This window comes from Procambarus clarkii, chromosome 33, assembly GCF_040958095.1.
Source record: "Procambarus clarkii isolate CNS0578487 chromosome 33, FALCON_Pclarkii_2.0, whole genome shotgun sequence".
In the NCBI taxonomy this organism is placed as follows: Eukaryota; Metazoa; Arthropoda; class Malacostraca; order Decapoda; family Cambaridae; genus Procambarus; species Procambarus clarkii.
Window position 1 is genome coordinate 39,465,592 of NC_091182.1, and position 18,952 is coordinate 39,484,543.

Below are 18,952 nucleotides of genomic sequence, written 5' to 3' on the forward strand. Positions count from 1 at the left end.
ATATGATTTGCAGTTGGCACCACATCCATGAATAATTAATTTGGTTTATCAATCTTTAGTGTGTTTAGTTGCTCGCTGAAAACAGAGTCGTAATGATTTCTCAGTATTTTGCTCATTTTTTTCTTGTTATCTGTGAAAGTTCCATCTCTCTCTTTGGCAGGGGCCCGATACTAGATGTAGTTTTTTATCTTGGTTTTGTATAAAAGAAAAAATATTTTGGATTTCTCTCTATTTCACTGATGGCCTTTTGCTCTTTTTGCCTCTATTTGATTTTGAAGGATTCTTGTAGCGTTAGTTCAATAGTTTATAATTATCTACCTAGCCTTCTTCGTCGTTCTTGAGATTCGTATTCTTCGCCAATATAAGGAGCGACGTTCCCGTTGCAGTTTGCATCTCTTCTTTTCCCTGGAAACACAAACCGAAACTGTTTCTATTTTCCGCTTGTTACAACTTGTAATAAAGTTGTTACATCTTGGCTTAACGTGTTTATAACGTATTAGAACGTTGTTACAACTTGCTATATTGGTTGTTATAACTGGTTAGGTGGTGTTAAATCTTGTTCGAACGTTGTACCAACGTCGTAGTTACGGTGTGTGTTTGGGGGTTTGTCGTAGCGGTACGCTGTATGAGCATATTTCTGGAGCTACTGAGTGGATTTTTTCCAGGTACTGGTTCAGGTTTGCATTTTCTAGCTGTTATTCCCAGATTATTTCTGTGAGGTCTTGATTTATTTGCTCACAGTTACTCTGTTTATTATTATATGGAATATGGTGAATTCTCCTTACCAGGGACTCGGAACTGGTAACGTCGAGGTTACCTTGAGATGGTTTCGGGGCTTTGTGTCCCCGCGGCCCGGTCCTCGACAAGGCCTCCTCGTTACTGGACTCGTCAACCAGATTGTTGGAAGCAGATGCTTGAAGCCTGAAGTAGGAGTTACAGCCTGGTTGATCAGGTATCCTTTGGAGGTGTTTATCCAGTTCTCTCTTGAACACTGTGAGGGGTCGGCCAGTTATGCCCTTTATGTGTAGTGGAAGCGTGTTGAACAGTCTCGGGCCTCTGATGTTGATAGAGTTCTCTCTCAGAGTACCTGTTGCACCTCAGTTTTTCACCAAGAGTATTCTGCAGGTTTTGCAGGTCTAATCCCTATGCTTGTTCGATCTTCAATTTGGTTGTGATCTGAGTAACAGGTATTTGTAATCATCATGTTCCTGATCAATTCAGCATTATTAGTGAAAATGAGGTCCAGCGTGTTCTCTTTTCTAGTTGGTTCTACTATTTGCTGGTTTAAGGCAAATCTGTCGCACATCCGTAGCTAGTCATTTGCATCTCCCTATTACTATAATAGAGTGCAATACTATAATACAGTGCAGTACTATAATACAGTGCAGATGTGCAGCATATACACGCGATACAGCCATGCCAGATGTGTGGTTGGAGTGTCTAATTTCAAGCCAGTTCATTGTGGCTAATTCTCAGATATATAAAAGGTTTCGCAGAAGCCGAAAACTAAGTTTTAAGTTCAATTTCTAATAAGTAAGTTTATCTTAAGTTATTACTTGTTAAAGAATGTTCAATCAATAATTGAAAGAACAAATCTTAATTTTGTTTAAGTAGGGTATTAATGTATATATATTAGTTTGAAGAGAAGTTAATATATTGTTTTGTGATTCATCTATAAAAAAATGTGTTTTAAAATTGATGTTTTTTTGATTGTGTATTATAAGGGGCGTCCGGCGATGCCAGTGGCAGTGTTCTCTCCTCAGCTACCTATTCTCTCCCACTTTCCCTATTTCCTCTCCCCCTCTCCCCATTTCCTCTTCCACCATTTCCGCCATTGACTCCTCTCTCCTTCCTCTCACTCCCCCTCTCTTCCTTCTCTTCTATTACATTTTTGCCTAATCTCCCCGTCTCTCCCCCTCACTCCTCTTGCCCTACCCTCCCAGTTCTCCCATCTCCTTTTCCTTGTTCCGGATTTCTTTCCCTCTCACTTACACCTCCCTCTCCTCCTTTCTCCTTCTATTCCTGTCCCACTCCCTTCAATCTCTACTCCGAAAACGTAATTCTGATTTCATTATCTTCGTTTTGGAGTAAAAAGTCTAGTGACTCGACATATCACTTTTCACCGATTACCTGGTGTTCGAACCCTTCGTAAATGTACCCAAGTACCGTCTATAGAACCCAAGTGGTAGCTATAGAACCTTACAGGTTAGGTAGGTAAAGTTTGACTAGTTTAGGTGAGGTAAGGTTAGGCTAGGTTAGGTGAACAGTTTACTCTATCCATTTGAGATGTATTTCTTTCTTGTCTCAATAAACATACTTGAACTTGAAGGTGAACAGTTGCCAGATACAGAACAATACAAGCTATAAGATCATACAACTTTATGAAACTTTATCATACAGGAATGTGAATAAAAACATGCGAACTTTAATATTAATATTGTACTAAGCATGAATCAGCGAGTGAAAGTTTGTTCACTAAATACAACTTCTATTTGTGCTTTTGTTCGATGTACCTTTTGTTAGTTACTAATTAGTACACAGTAACAAGGAAATTGATCTATTTTAAAGCCAAAAAAAAACGTGCACTCTCATTCACAACAAAAAAGGTGCTCACGCATGCACAGTTAATGTGCAGTCCCTTTTATGAAAGTGCTAAGCATGTACAATCATGTGAAGTTGTATTTCTAAAATGTTAGTTACATTCTTAAAAAAAAATCTTACTTGTTAACAATTAAAGTGTATTTAAATGCCTCCTAAGAGTTCACATATTTTTTATATAAAGCTGCAATCACGGGAACACATTAAGTGTTATCAGAGGTACAAAACCAGCGCACCAACATGAATAAAAGAGGTTCATATCTAAGTACAAGAAAAAGGTTTTATCTAAGTACAAGAAAAAGGTTTTATCTAAGTACAAGAAAAAGGTTTTATCTAAGTACAAGAAAAAGGTTTGATCTAAGTACAAGAAAAAGGTTTTATCTAAGTACAAGAAAAAGGTTTTATCTAAGTACAAGAAAAAGGTTTTATCTAAGTACAAGAAAAAGGTTTTATCTAAGTACAAGAAAAAGGTTTTATCTAAGTACAAGAAAAAGGTTTTATCTAAGTACAAGAAAAAGGTTTTATCTAAGTACAAGAAAAAGGTTTTATCTAAGTACAAGAAAAAGGTTTTATCTAAGTACAAGAAAAAGGTTTTATCTAAGTACAAGAAAAAGGTTTTATCTAAGTACAAGAAAAAGGTTTTATCTAAGTACAAGAAAAAGGTTTGATCTAAGTACAAGAAAAAGGTTTTATCTAAGTACAAGAAAAAGGTTTTATCTAAGTACAAGAAAAAGGTTTTATCTAAGTACAAGAAAAAGGTTTTATCTAAGTACAAGAAAAAGGTTTTATCTAAGTACAAGAAAAAGGTTTTATCTAAGTACAAGAAAAAGGTTTTATCTAAGTACAAGAAAAAGGTTTTATCTAAGTACAAGAAAAAGGTTTTATCTAAGTACAAGAAAAAGGTTTTATCTAAGTACAAGAAAAAGGTTTTATCTAAGTACAAGAAAAAGGTTTTATCTAAGTACAAGAAAAAGGTTTTATCTAAGTACAAGAAAAAGGTTTTATCTAAGTACAAGAAAAAGGTTTTATCTAAGTACAAAAAAAACAAAAGCGCTTGTCATTTGAGACTGAAAAAAAAGTGGTATAATTCTTTGTCTTGAGAGATGAGGGAAGGTGAGTGGCAGTTGAACAAATTACATTTATAAGTCACGAGGCGTGAACCAGAGACGTCTGCGTTGCCGCAATATCGTCTTCAGGACGCCCATGGGAGGTCTTGAGACGCATCGGGTTTCAAAAGTTTCTCACGAATGCCCCAATGCAAGCAGCGATGCTTGCAATATTTGATGCAATACGTTTTCGTTTACATTTTTTATATGTAAATAAATTATAATAATTGGAAATATAAACCTTTTTCTTATTCTGGTACTCACCTAGTTGTGCTTGCGGGGGTTGAGCTCTGGCTCTTTGGTCCCGCCTCTCAACCGTCAATCAACTTTTGTTCAGTTTCCTGAGCCTACTGAGCTCTATCATGCCTATAATTGAAACTGTGTATGGAGTCAGCCTCCACCACATCCTTCCTAGTGCATTTTATTTATTAACTACTCTGACACTGACAAAATTCTTTCTAACGTCTCTATGGCACTTCTGGGTACTCAGTTTCCACCTGTGTCTCCTTGTTCGTGTCCCACCCGTGCTGAAAAGTTTGTTTTTGTCCAACCTTTCAATTCCCCTGAGTATTTTCAATGTGGTTATCATGTCTCCCCTTACTCTTCTGTTTTCCAGGGACGTGAGGTTCAACTCCTTTAGCCTTTCCTCGTAGCTCATTCCTCTCAGTTCCGGGACGAGCCTGGGGGCATACCGCTGAATCTTCTCTAATTTGTCTTGTGTTCAACAAGGTATGGACTCCAGGCTGGAGCTTCATATTTTAGGATTGGTCTGAAATAAGTGGTATACAGGGTCCTGAACGATTTCTTACACAAGTTTCTAAAGGCAGTTCTTATGTTAGCCAACCTAACAGATGCCGCTGATGATATCCTTTTGATGTGGGCCTCTGGGGACAGGTTCGGTGTGATATCAACCCCCAGATCTCTCTATTTGACTCCTGCAGGATTTCAACTCCCAGATGATACCTTGTGTTCAGCCTCATAGTCCCTTCGCCAAGTTTCATTACTTTACACTTTCCTGAGTTGAACTTTAGCAACCATTTTCTAGACCATTCCTCCAGTTTGTCCAGGTCGTCCTGTAGTCTCTGTCTATCTTCACCTGTCTTGATTCTTCTCATAATTTTTGCATCATCAGCAAACATTGAGCGGAACGAGTCTATACCCTCCGGAAGATCGTTTACATATATTAGAAACATGATGGGTCCAAGTAATTATTGTGGAGCCCTGTGGGTCTCCGCTAGTGACATCTCGCCACTCTGATATCTCCTCCCCCCCCCTCACCGTTACTCGCTGTTTGCTGTTGTTAAGTACTCATTTATCCACTGGAGCACCTTCCCTTTTACTCCTGCCTGTTGCTCCAACTATTTTAACAGCCTTTTATGAAGTACTGTGTCGAAGGCTTTCTGGCAGTCCAGGAAAATGCAGTGTGCCCACCCTTCTCGATGTTGGGTGATCGAGACCAGAGTGTTCCGTTGGTCCTGAACGAACATGAAAATCCGGAATAGACAATTAAAAAATCTAAATGAAAATTCGAATATTGAACTGATAATTCAGACTTCTCTACAAGCACTGTTTCTCGTCTACGCTGTAATAAGATATGTCATGCACGCTTTATTTCTTAACTTAAAAATTAAAAAAAAAAAAAAAAAAAAAAAAAAAAAAAAAAAAAAAAAAAAAAAAAAAAAAAAAAAAAAAAAAAAAAAAAAAAAAAAAAAAATTAAATTGGAGTTGACTTAGTATTCTTGGTGTCAACATTTTTGGCTGGTTGTATTGCCCATGCGCCGGTGGCTGAGCGAACAGAACACTGGATGCGTGATCCTGTGGTCCCGGGTTCGATCCCGGGCGCCGGCGAGAAACAATGGACAGATTTTCTTTCACCCCTGATGCACCTGCTACCTAGCAGTAAATAGGTACCTGGGAGTTAGTCAGCTGTCACGGGTTGCTTCCTTGGTATGGAGGCCTCGTCGAGGATCGGACCGCGGGGAAACTAAGCCCCGAAATTATCTCAAGATATCCATCTAAAGATAAGCTGGAAATGTACTATTTTAGGAACTAAAGCCAGTCAATATCTGGAAAGGGATTTATAGAATGTTTCTGCCAACGATAGACAAGAGATGTAGAGTGAACAATTCGAAGTAATAGACAGGAGACTGAGAGAGAAGCATTCTAATTAAAATAAATAGAGGTGGCCAGTGGTCTCTCTCAGACATCTCCCATGTCTGAGAGAGAACTTTCCTCAGTAAACGACATGAGTTTGAGAAAGAACTCAAGAGTGAGAGAGATCATAGCAAGAGAGATGAGTTTGAGAGAGAGAACCTACCAATCAACTGCGTTCAATCACAAAGTCAACCACACACGAAAAAAAAAAAAAGAACCAGACCTGGCTTTAAAAAAGGAACGGATCCCGTGTCAAAAGTGCATGTTGCTCAGGGCTATACAGATTGAATTCACGCCACGGTCCAACTTTTTTTGAATATTCATGGGTTTAAGGACTAGTTTTGGCCAAACACAGAAAGTCAAAAAACATCGTAACGTCCAAAAACACATTTTTATCAAGATGATTTTTGGTTACTATTTACAGAAGTGTTTCTTACCCTGAGTCTCGCTATCCCTGAGTCTCGCTATCCCTGAGTTTCGCTATCCCTGAGTCTCGCTATCCCTGAGTTTCGCTATCCCTGAGTCTCGCTATCCCTGAGTCTCGCTATCCCTCAGTCTCGCTATCCCTGAGTTTCGCTAGCCCTCAGTCTCGCTATCCCTGAGTCTCGCTATCCCTGAGTTTCGCTATCCCTGAGTCTCGCTATCCCTCAGTCTCGCTATCCCTGAGTCTCGCTATCCCTCAGTCTCGCTATCCCTGAGTCTCGCTATCCCTCAGTCTCGCTATCCCTGAGTCTCGCTATCCCTCAGTCTCGCTATCCCTGAGTTTCGCTATCCCTCAGTCTCGCTATCCCTGAGTCTCGCTATCCCTCAGTCTCGCAATCCCTGAGTTTCGCTATCCCTGAGTCTCGCTATCCCTCAGTTTCGCTATCCCTGAGTCTCGCTATCCCTCAGTCTCGCTATCCCTGAGTTTCGCTATCCCTCAGTCTCGCTATCCCTGAGTCTCGCTATCCCTCAGTCTCGCTATCCCTGAGTTTCGCTATCCCTCAGTCTCGCTATCCCTGAGTCTCGCTATCCCTCAGTCTCGCAATCCCTGAGTTTCGCTATCCCTGAGTCTCGCTATCCCTCAGTTTCGCTATCCCTGAGTCTCGCTATCCCTGAGTCTCGCTATCCCTCAGTCTCGCTATCCCTGAGTTTCGCTATCCCTGAGTTTCGCTATCCATGAGTCTCGCTATCCCTCAGTCTCGCTATCCCTGAGTTTCGCTATCCCTGAGTCTCGCTATCCCTGAGTCTCGCTATCTTTGAGTCTCGCTTATAATAATAATTACATACACTGAGTCTCTCTTGTCTTGCTAATCCTGAGCCTCACTTGCCCTGGTGCATTCATCTCCCATGTTTGGCCTCAGTTACAGTCATCTCCCATGTCTGGCCTCAGTTACAGTCATCTCCCATGTCTGGCCTCAGTTACAGTCATCTCCCATGTCTGGCCTCAGTTACAGTCATCTCCCATGTCTGGCCTCAGTTACAGTCATCTCCCATGTCTGGCCTCAGTTACAGTCATCTCCCATGTCTGGCCTCAGTTACAGTCATCTCCCATGTCTGGCCTCAGTTATAGTCATCTCCCATGTCTGGCCTCAGTTACAGTCATCTCCCATGTCTGGCCTCAGTTATAGTCATCTCCCATGTCTGGCCTCAGTTACAGTCATCTCCCATGTCTGGCCTCAGTTACAGTCATCTCCAATGTCTGGCCTCAGTTATAGTCATCTCCCATGTCTGGCCTCAGTTACAGTCATCTCCCATGTCTGGCCTCAGTTACAGTCATCTCCCGTGTCTGGCCTCAGTTATAGTCATCTCCCATGTCTGGCCTCAGTTACAGTCATCTCCCATGTCTGGCCTCAGTTACAGTCATCTTCCATGTCTGGCCTCAGTTATAGTCATCTCCCATGTCTGGCCTCAGTTACAGTCATCTCCCATATCTGGCCTCAGTTTACAGTCATCTCCCATGTCTGGCCTCAGTTACAGTCATCTCCCATGTCTGGCCTCAGTTACAGTCATCTCCCATGTCTGGCCTCAGTTACAGTCATCTCCCATGTCTGGCCTCAGTTATAGTCATCTCCCATGTCTGGCCTCAGTTACAGTCATCTCCCATGTCTGGCCTCAGTTATAGTCATCTCCCATGTCTGGCCTCAGTTACAGTCATCTCCCATGTCTGGCCTCAGTTATAGTCATCTCCCATGTCTGGCCTCAGTTACAGTCATCTCCCATGTCTGGCCTCAGTTATAGTCATCTCCCATGTCTGGCCTCAGTTACAGTCATCTCCCATGTCTGGCCTCAGTTACAGTCATCTCCCATGTCTGGCCTCAGTTACAGTCATCTCCCATGTCTGGCCTCAGTTATAGTCATCTCCCATGTCTGGCCTCAGTTACAGTCATCTCCCATGTCTGGCCTCAGTTACAGTCATCTCCCAAGTCTGCCCTCAGTTACAGTCATCTCCCATATCTGGCATCAGTTACAGTCATCTCCCATTTGTTTCAACAGTTAGAGGAAAAAGAATCTTTGGGAATACCTCATTAAGATAATGGGAACACATGTAGCTGAGGCAGTACAAAGATTTGGCCAGAATTAAAAAAATAACTTCGATCAAACAAGTGGCTACTGGAGCTTAGCCCCTGATAGGTGGATAGGTAGAAATATGGGTGCTGGGAACTGGAGGCAGGATAGTAGATACCAAATGGTTGAGGAAACCTTTCATATCAAGACTAGGGAGAGGGATGAAGACCATGGTACTATTATTTTTATTTAGAGCCCGTCCTCAGACCAATTCCATTACCATGAGGAATCACTCCCCCCTTCAAACCACCTGGATAGTTATCTAAATATTTGTAATGGTCTGAAAGCATATTTTGCTTCCAGTAATAGTCTACATGTAAACTGGCAATTGAAACTTTATCTTAAAGAGGGATTATTCTCAACCTATATATTTAACGGAATATAAATCGATGGTTTAATATATTAACAAAGTGTATGGTGAAAACGTTTTCATCGAGGAATATGGTTTTTAGTAAACGGAATTCAAGGGTACATTGAAATAGTTTTTGAAGTCCATATTTCACATTACCGTCAATAATACATCAGACTAACGTAATCAAACATAATGAAACCTAACCTAGCTTAACCTAATCAAACATTAACCTAAAGTAACCTTAATCTAACCTAACCAAGGATTGCGAGTAGATAATAGCAGAAATTATGTAGTCGCCTCCAATTCCTTGAGTGAATCTCCTCCTTGAGAATAGGTTACTGAACCTGTCACAAGGAATCTACTCTAACCCAACTTCATATGAGAGGTTGGTCATCTTTATAACTGCAAACGAGAATTTGAACAGGACGTCGTTCAGAACATTGTATGCAACATATGTTAGACAAATTCTAGAATATGCAGCGTAACCAAAAAGTCACTCTCTGAGTAAATACAAAATTAAGTTGGTTAGAGTCGAGAGTTATGCAACAAATAAAGTACCAGAGACGAGAAGTGTGAGTTACACTGAAGGAACTGGAAGAAAAAGTCGGGGGAGACATGATCCCCATATACAAAATTTCTCAGAAAAATTGCCATCGCAGACAATGTTTTTGTTGGACCACAGACGAGGGGCCAAGGATGGTGATTTGAGATGTTCAGTGTTAGAGTAGTTAACAAGGGGAATGCGCTATAAACTGAAGTAAATATGGTAATCCGCTATTATATATGTATCACTGAACAATGCCTAATAGGTTCGGAAACTTCAATAACAATCTAATGAAGGTTGAGAGACGGGGCTATAGAGCCCTGCTATAGGAAGTTCCTTAACCTAAGGATCAACTCAGCTACGATTTCACTACCCTATTGGAGTTGTGTGAGTGGCATTTCACTACCCTATTGGAGTTGTGTGAGTGGCATTTCAAAGTTTATTTAATCTTACACAACTATTTTTAAAAAAGCTCATGTAATTTAAAGATCAAAATCACTGTGAACAAGTCGGAAGGTAGTTTGGTGGTCGCCCAGTACTACCGGGACCCTGAGGCACTAATCGAGGCACTATGGAGGGGAAATCGACCTCCAATCAGCTCCACCGACCCCTCGTGACCGACACGAGGTCAGTCAGGGGTCACCAGGGCAGGAGGAGTCTCACACCACCGGCCGAACACTGACATTCCATGTATCAGTCTTGGCTCACCTCCCAGGCGGTACAGGACCCCCTCACGGTCTATGCATCAACGGCGCAAGATAATTAAGAAGTTACGTCGATTTCTATGTTAGAAAACAGTTAGGTCTTTGTCCTATTGACCACAGACATCGTCCACTGGTCCCGACCGTCCTCTCGGTTGGAAAAAATATTGTGGATTACTGTATATATATATATATATATATATATATATATATATATATATATATATATATATATATATATATATATATATTATTGATTCTTTGTACAGCCATTCTACCTTAGTGTACACAAGAGGTAAAAGGTTGTGACTGTGCACGTATATTAAATATATTGACAGTTTGTGTACGTTTATTGATTATTAATTCCTTAAGAACCTAAAACCGCGGAAGGTCCTGTACTCGTGAAGGTGGAAGCAGCAGGAGGATACGTCACGAGTTCACTCCAGTAGGAATATCAGGGCCGAGCCTGTAGCGGAGGTGGACGATGAGTCACAATAACGTAACTGAAGATATAATGACCAAACCACACACCAGAAGATGTGGAGACGACGACGACGTCTCTGTCCTTCCTGGACCATTATCAAGTCGAATGTTAAGTCGTATCAATATCACACACAACTTGATCGTGGTCAAGTCAGCGTTTCGGTTGTGGACGGACCGAAATGTCGTCGTTTCCTCATCTTGTAGTGTGTGGTTTGATCAGCTAGTGGCTTTACAAGAACGTAAATTCACCTTCTATGTTCTCTGTTAAATGTACCTTCTTGTATATAAATAAATAAATAAATAAATAAATAAATAAATAAATAAATAAATAAATAAATAAATAAATCTGTTGTAGCAGTGTCACACAAGACACTGGGTTCGGGCTGGCGGTTAACATCGCCGCTATATACGGCCGTTTTAGCAGGAAACTATCAAGAGAAAGCGTCAAGCACTTACGACTATATATGGCACTTGGAAGGGGAGTTTACTTTGCCCAGTAAACTCTTAGACTGAACTACTGGTAAGCAGTTGTGGTACTGTCTTGGAGGAATGATCCCGTCAACTCGGCGAGTACTGTGCATACTTGGTCAACACGGAGAGGGAGAGGGGGGGGGGGGATGGATAGGTGAGGCGAGAGTGATGGTAACAGGGAGAGAAGGACGAATAGGGGGAGAGAAAACGAGGGAAAGGTAGAGATAAGGGAGGGGCGTTTGGGGGAAGAATAAAGGCGAATAAAGGAGGAGGAGGAAGAGAGAAAGCGAGGTGAAGAATGTAAGAGAACAGGGAGTGGTGCAGGTGAGAAGTGCGAAGTAAAGAGAGAGAGAGAGAGAGAGATAGAGAGATAGAGAGAGAGAGAGAGAGAGAGAGAGAGAGAGAGAGAGAGAGAGAGAGAGAGAGAGAGAGAGAGAGAGAGAGAGAGAGAGAGAGAGAGAGAGAGAGAGAGAGAGAGAGAGAGAGAGAGAGAGAGACAGAGAGAGAGAGAGAGAGACAGAGACAGAGAGAGAGACAGAGAGAGAGAGAGAGAGAGAGTCTACCTCAGCCATCTACTACATCTCTTCCCTATAGCTCAGACCTATACTAATGACTCTAATCTACATGTGGAAAAATCAGAAATGCCAACTGCTACTAGGCTCATTAATCACCCTTGCACCAATACCTATACACTGAGACAGCGACGACAAGTCACATTTGCAGCTATAAAACAGGCAATTTTGACAACAAGACAGAATGATATGGCAACCATAACAGGAATACAAAATGAGTCAAAACCTGATGTTCATCGACGTAGTTGATTTCTTACGACTGAAGATTGTCTCTACCGTGACCATAAGAAGTTACGTGTTTAACTTGGCAAAGCAAGACCGTGAAGAAACTTACGGCCATATGGTCAATTTCACACCTTCTTGTCAGCAGGGAGTGCAAAACCTTATATGAGGCCCAAGTTCGTGTCTAGCTTGAGTATGCACGGCTCGCCAGGGCAGCCCGTTCGCCACGGCGGCCCGGTCCCCTGGGCTCGCCAGGGCCCTTCTCCATCATTTATCAGAATTCTGGACAGGGTGGGGAGCCGAGCGAGAAAACTCATCTCAATAGTCTTGACCCGTTGTGGATAGATTTGTCAGCACGAAAGACGCCTTCTACACCCCAGGTATGGTGTGTGTGTGTGTGTGTGTGTGTGTGTGTGTGTGTGTGTGTGTGTGTGTGTGTGTGTGTGTGTGTACTCACCTATATGTACTCACCTATATGTGCTTGCAGGATCGAGCATTGACTCTTGGATCCCGCCTTTCTAGCTATCGGTTGTTTACAGCAATGACTCCTGTGTGTGTGTGTGTGTGTGTGTGTGTGTGTGTGTGTGTGTGTGTGTGTGTGTGTGTGTGTGTGTGTGTGTGTGTGTGTGTGTGTGTGTGAGTGTGTGCTACAGTGACCTCGTTCACTGTGTGAGTGAGCTACAGTGACATCGCTCACTGTGTAACTCACTGTTTTATAAAGAAAAAATAGAGTGGATATGTTAAACATTATTCAGCAACAAACAATTATAAATTGTCTTCAACCACTTGGACTGGACGGTAGAGCAACGGCCTCGCTTCCTACAAGTCGGCGTTCAATCTCCGACCATCCAAGTGGTTGGACACCATTCCTTTCCCCCGTCTCATCCCAAATCCTTATCCTGACCCCTTCCCAGTGCTAAATAGAGTCGTAATGGCTTGGCGCTTTCCCCATTGATTTTTCCCTCTTCATGCACTATACGTCTAAAATACTCAACCTGTGTATTGCATGTATATATTACACGAAGGGGGATCCAGCGGTGCCAGGGCCGACCCGATGTGATATTTAAGTGATTCGAACAACTAAAATGTAATGTTCTCCTCACAACATGCATTTTGCACGTAGGGTTCCCCATTGGAGCCGATTCTCCTTCACGGAAGGGCAATAGGGCCGACCCTGACCTTCTTATGACAGTCCCCTACAACCAACCAGTTACTCTGCAAAGTATAGTGAGACTAGCGGCAAGCGTCTGATCTCCAACCTATTTCCAAAATCAAGCAATATATTTTATGGTTTAGATTTGGCATGTATATCCCGTATATGTTACACTCGAGTCGTGAATTTTATGTATATGTATTATTTGGCATGAGTATTCGGTATGCGTTATATTTGACATGTATATTGTGTATAAGTGTTATTTCCGTCGCAGCAGGGAGCGAGGAAAGGAAAAAGGCCAAAGGGGTTTGGTGTATGTCAAAGGTGGTGGGAACTGTACTGGAGTGGGGGAGAAGAAGACTGCTCCTGACACGGGGTGTTACTCTCTCTCGCCCTCTCTCTCTCTCTCTCTCTCTCTCTCTCTCTCTCTCTCTCTCTCTCTCTCTCTCTCTCTCTCTCTCTCTCTCTCTCTCTCTCTCTCTCTCTCTCTGACTCTCTCTCTGACTCTCTCTCTGACTCTCTCTCTGACTCTCTCTCTGACTCTCCCTCTGACTCTCTCTCTGACTCTCTCTCTGACTCTCCCTCTTCCTCTCTCTCTCTCTCTCTCTGACTCTCTTCCTCTCTCTCTCTCTCTCTCTCTCTCTCTCTCTCTCTCTCTCTCTCTCTCTCTCTCTCTCTCTCTCTCTCTCTCTCTCTCTCTCTCTCTCTCTCTCTCTCTCTGACTCTCTTCCTCTCTCTCTCTCTCTCTCTCTCTCTCTCTCTCTCTCTCTCTCTCTCTCTCTCTCTCTCTCTCTCTCTCTCTCTCTCTCTCTCTCTCTTTCTACTCTCTCTCTCTCTCTCTCTCGCTCCATCCCCTGTCTCTCTCGCTTTGTCTCTCTCTTGCTTTGTCTGGCTGTCTGTCTTTCTCTGCGTCTATCATCATTCAAACTACCACACCAATACATATATTAAAATATTTCTTCTATATTATTAGTTTGTAGTAACACTCATCTCTGGTCAATGTTCACATTACATCTGAGATCTAATACTCCCATGTGATTACTCACATCATTCATCTAGTATACCTGTTTAATACCTGCTTGATGGGGTTCTGGCAGTTCTACTCCCCAAGCACGGCCCGAGGCCAAGCTTGACTTGTGAGAGCTTGGTCCAACCGGCTGTTCCTGGGAGCGGCCCGCAGGCCCACATATCCACCACAGCCCAGTTGGTCCGGCACTTCTTGAAGAAATCTATTTAGTTTTATCTTGAAGATGTCCACGGTTGTTTCGACAATATTTCTTATACTCGCTGGGAGGATGTTGAACAACCGTGAACCTCTGATGTTTATACAATATTCTTTGATTGTGCCTATGGCACCTCTGCTCTTCACTGGTTCTGTTCTGCAATTTCTTCCATATCGTTCACTCCAGTATGATGGTATTATACTGTGTAGATTTGGGACCTGTCCATCCAGTATTTTCCACGTGTATATTATTTGATATCTCTCTCGTCTCCTTTCTAGTGAGTACATTTGGAGAGCTTTGAGACGGTCCCAATAATTTAGGTGCTTTATGGCGTCTATGTGTGCCGTATATGTTCTCAGTATTCTCTCTATTTCAGCAATCTCTCCTGCTCTGAAGGGGGAAGTGAGTACTGAGCAGTACTCAAGACGGGATAGCACAGTATATCCTGTGATTCATCACATCAGTGATCGATTATGCCCTGTGAGTCATCAGTGATATAGTATGCCCTGTGATTCATCTGTAATCTAGTATGCCCTGTGATTCATCAGTGATCTAGTATGTCCTGTGAACAATCACATCAGTGATTTAATATGCCCTGTGATCAATCACATCAGTGATCTAATATGCCCTGTGATCAATCACATCAGTGATGTAATATGCCCTGTGATCAATCAGTGATCAAGTATGCCATGTGATTAAACTGAGAAAATAGAGGTTAATAAATCGGAAAAATAGGATTGAAATATATTTAACCTAATATAGGAATTGAAAAATATTCCCATTTTAAATGCTAATATTTAAATCCCCTTTGGTTCAGGATTGTTGATACTAAACGAATCAAATCTCTCACAATGATAATTTGGCTCATATTACTGGCGAGGCGCGAGGTGCTGAACAACCCTCACCCTTGAAACAATGGTTCAAGGGTTGAACTATTGAATCTTGTCGTAAACCTAACACAAGATAATGGTATACCAAATCACAAAGTATCTCAGTGAGCAGAACAACAATTTAGCTCTAGTGAATGCGAAATAGTTAGTCTAGGATCACTTGCATTTAAATATCAATTAACAACACAATTTGACTAGTAGAATAGATGACAACTGACATTACAGCACGAAAATATAAATTGTACAACTGTACTATTTGTACTTTACTATTTTATTTAATTATTTGTACAATTTTATCAACAGTGAGGAAAAAATATTCAAAAGATATTCGTATGAAAAACATCCCCCAATGAATAATATGGTGGGAGGAAGTACAGTAACTTAGCTACTAATATTATCTAAACAATGACATAAATTACTAGATGCAAAGAGTAAATGCATCAAGTTAATTTCTTGAGTAATTCTTCGCCTCAATGCAAGACAATTTAAGTTAGAGACTGTGACAAAGTCCAAGCTTGTGGTCAGAATGTCGTCTTTTGTCAAGTTACAGCCAATGTATGTAACAATGCAGACTAAACTGCCTCATTGAGTTCCTTGATCTTAGGGAATTGCTTCGTCTTGACTTTAGAAACTGTTTGACATATGGAAAAATGCGGAAACAGAAGTGGTTGATGAACGCTCTTCGTTCCATTCATTCTAAGATCCTCTCAAGCCCCGTGATTAATCAAGATTAATAAAAAATATTCGATCACAAGCAAAATATCATTTTTCAGTTCTCTTTCATCCCATTTTCATCACTTTTCATCTTTCTCTTGCCTTATATTGTCTGTCTCACAGGAGCTACATAAGAACATAAGAATTAAAGAGACTTGATGGCAATCAGAAACTTAAAATTGATGGGAATCTTCCACCGCCTATTTAAAAGCAATTAAGTAACCAAATCACTGAGATTGTCATCAGGAATCTGTTCTTCCTCAAGCGTGCCACTCAGACGATTACACTGATGGGTCATCTACTGGGGGTACATCACACACTCCTCTCTTGGAGACGACATTAGCTGTTTTTCTTTGCCCCAGATAAAAAATCCAATTGTTGCAGACGATGAGTCACAATAACGTGGCTGAAGATACGTTGATGGGATATTGTCATACAATCGACTTGATGATGGTCCAGGACGGACCGAAACGTCGTCGTCTAGTGGGGTGGTTTGGTCAATAAATCCAGCTGTTGGCTATCTCACGAAGAACCCCAAATTAATCGTCCTGTTAAGAGATGCGTGACGAAAACAATAAAGCACATATATAACAAAATTATAAATGAAAATTGATATATCTTATGTATTTGCAAAACTGTTGCGAACAAATGTGTTAGCATCTGATTGGAAGGTAAAGGTGGTGAATCAATCTTGGGTTTTCTGTCCACAGTCTTATCTGAAGTGATAATAGTGCCGGAGAGAACTCATATGTCAAGTGAGAAGGAAACACAATGTAGTGGAACTAATACTATACATCTAGACTTCCCAAACACCTTTATGAACAAAACATTTGATTCTGACTGGACATATCTATCCTCTTTGCGAGCACTCGAAAAAAATACAGTCATTCCCGTTTAGCTTCATCACAGAAGATGAGCCATGTGACATTCAGAGAAATTTGGTTTGGTGTTGGGCTTAAGGCCTATTCTCCACTCAAAGGTGAACATACACCTAGACTGAAGTAAAGTCAGTATATTGTCACATAATTAACCTCAATATTCGGGAATAGGCTTCTTCTAAGTATAGTCATCGATAACGACGTTCATTCAGTTCATGTAAATTTCCCATGTGTATATTGGATCATAAAAGTGTATCATATTGTGTAACACGATAGTCTATGTTCGCTCGTTTGTGGCGTTCTGGCACCAACACTTGTGCTGACTCACTGCGGAATCACCGAGACAGTAGTTTGTGATCACGCCACCGGCTTTTCCCGGGAATCAAGTTAGTCAATGTCAGGTAGGGATAGTTTCCTCGTGTCAGTCAACTGGGGCGCTCGTCTGGAGTTACGCCTCTGGGGCCAGATTCACGAAAATACTTATGCAAGCACTTACGAACCTGTAGTTCTTTTCTCAATTTTTTGCGGCTTTGTTTCCAATTATTAAACAGTTAATGAGCTCCGAAGCTCCAGGAGGCTGCTTATAACAATAACACAATTTCATTGGCAAGTTTTCATGCTTGTAAACGTTTTAATAAATGTAACCAAAGCCGTCAAAGATTGAGGAAAGATGTACACGTTCGTAAGTGCTTGCGTAAGTGCTTTCGTGAATCTAGCCCCTGGTCTTAACGAATTACCGTGGCAGTACAATAAGAGTTGTGGTGTTGGGTAATACTCAGTGTTGGTCTTTGCATTTCATACCTTGTTGTTAGCAGTGTCCGGGTCATTGAAGTAAAATTAGTGTTCATGTTTTTTATTTTATTTTTTGTAAACTTGATTCCCGTACTATTCATCTTGTCGTTCCCGATGTGTAGCATACATGTGTGTAGTTGTGTAAACAATATATTTCATCAAACTGAAGAAAAATACTTAATATGATTAAATGTAATGTATTGTATGTCCTCAATATTGATCTGTAATATAAATCACGATTTTATACAAGTTATAGAACCTGTATATTTACTATATTCATTTTCAAGGAGATGGAGGTGGACATGGAATTAGTGGAATTAGTAATGGAAGCTTATCTTAGTTAAGATGCACAACACAATAAAGATGAAAGCAGAAGAGCAGGACTTTAATTTAAAAGTAGCTTTATAAATTTTTCAAACATTGAATTACCTTTCCCCATAGAAATTTGTCTTTACTATGTATCGTAGGAGCTTTTGAGGCTAAGTATTATTTAAGCTTTTGCCTACCATGTATTGTAGGAACTTTCACCTACTGTGTATCGTAGTGGTTATCATTTGCTATGTATCTTTGTATCTTTAAACTGCCATGTATCGTAGGAGCTTTCACCTGCCATGTATTGTGGGAGCCTTTAGCCTGCCCTCGTTACAAATTGTCAGCAACAAAATATTTTGCCAAATATTTAAACAATTTTGGTTGTATGGAAGCAAAATTCCAACATTTTCAGAAAAATAGAACAGTTGACAAATTACGAACACTGTGCATTGCATTAGTGCAAGGCAGCTGATCCCTGATGAGATAAGCTTTCACGAGGGGAGCAAATATGTAAATGCCATTTACTTCTTGTAAATTTCTAAATTTCCTCGAAACATTTAAGAAAGAAAATATGTTATTTATATTTTAAAATGTGTTATAATATTGTAAAATGTGTTATAATATTGTAAAATGTGTTATTATATTGTAAAAGGGTTATTATATTGTAAAATGTGTTATTATATTGATATTATTTGATGTATATATTTATATATTATTTATATTGGTCAATATTGTTCAAACTTTTTTTGCTTTTCTTGAAGAAAAGTTATGTATCAAAGAAGCGTTGAATATTAATATAAATGCAAAAATATAGAACATCCAGTTTGCTAAAATAATTTACTAGCTGTAAATTGCTTTAAGTTACTATAAATTAATTTTTATATTACAGTTAACATTACCAATAGGGGGAGAAATTACTGACAGGTGTCGTTTGTAATAGATACATGGATCCTGTAATAGATTCAAGGCTCATGTAATTAATAGAAGTCTCCTGTAATTGGTAAAAGGATCCTGTAATTGATTAATGTCTCCTGTAATTGATCAATGTCTCCAATAATTAATTTATGTCTCCTATAATTGATCAATGTCTCCTATAATTGATGAATGTCTCCTGTAATTGATCAATGGCTCCTGTAATTAATCCATTTCAACTGCGTGAGGCACTTTGAAGGCTTGTAGGTGTATGTGAGGGTCAGTCAACAGGACTGCAGATCTCTCTGTGTTCAGGGACGGGTCCTGT

General features: G+C 40.7%; 1 protein-coding gene across 1 annotated transcript; it reads left to right on the top strand.

Moving 5' to 3' along the window:
• Window positions 1-2,448: 2,448 nt before the first annotated feature.
• Window positions 2,449-18,605, top strand: LOC138370822 (coiled-coil domain-containing protein 112-like). The gene is made up of 4 exons (XM_069335427.1): window positions 2,449-2,466; window positions 2,961-3,260; window positions 3,345-3,631; window positions 18,602-18,605. Exons 1-4 carry the CDS (start codon window positions 2,449-2,451, stop codon window positions 18,603-18,605), a joined length of 609 nt encoding a protein of 202 aa, XP_069191528.1.
• The last annotated feature ends 347 nt before the right edge of the window (window positions 18,606-18,952 follow it).

Excerpts from the sequence above, each read along its gene's own strand:
- LOC138370822 (XM_069335427.1), top strand. Across the intron at positions 3,261-3,344 it reads TATCTAAGTACAAGAAAAAG|TACAAGAAAAAGGTTTTATC; the intron begins GTTTGATCTAAG and ends GTTTTATCTAAG.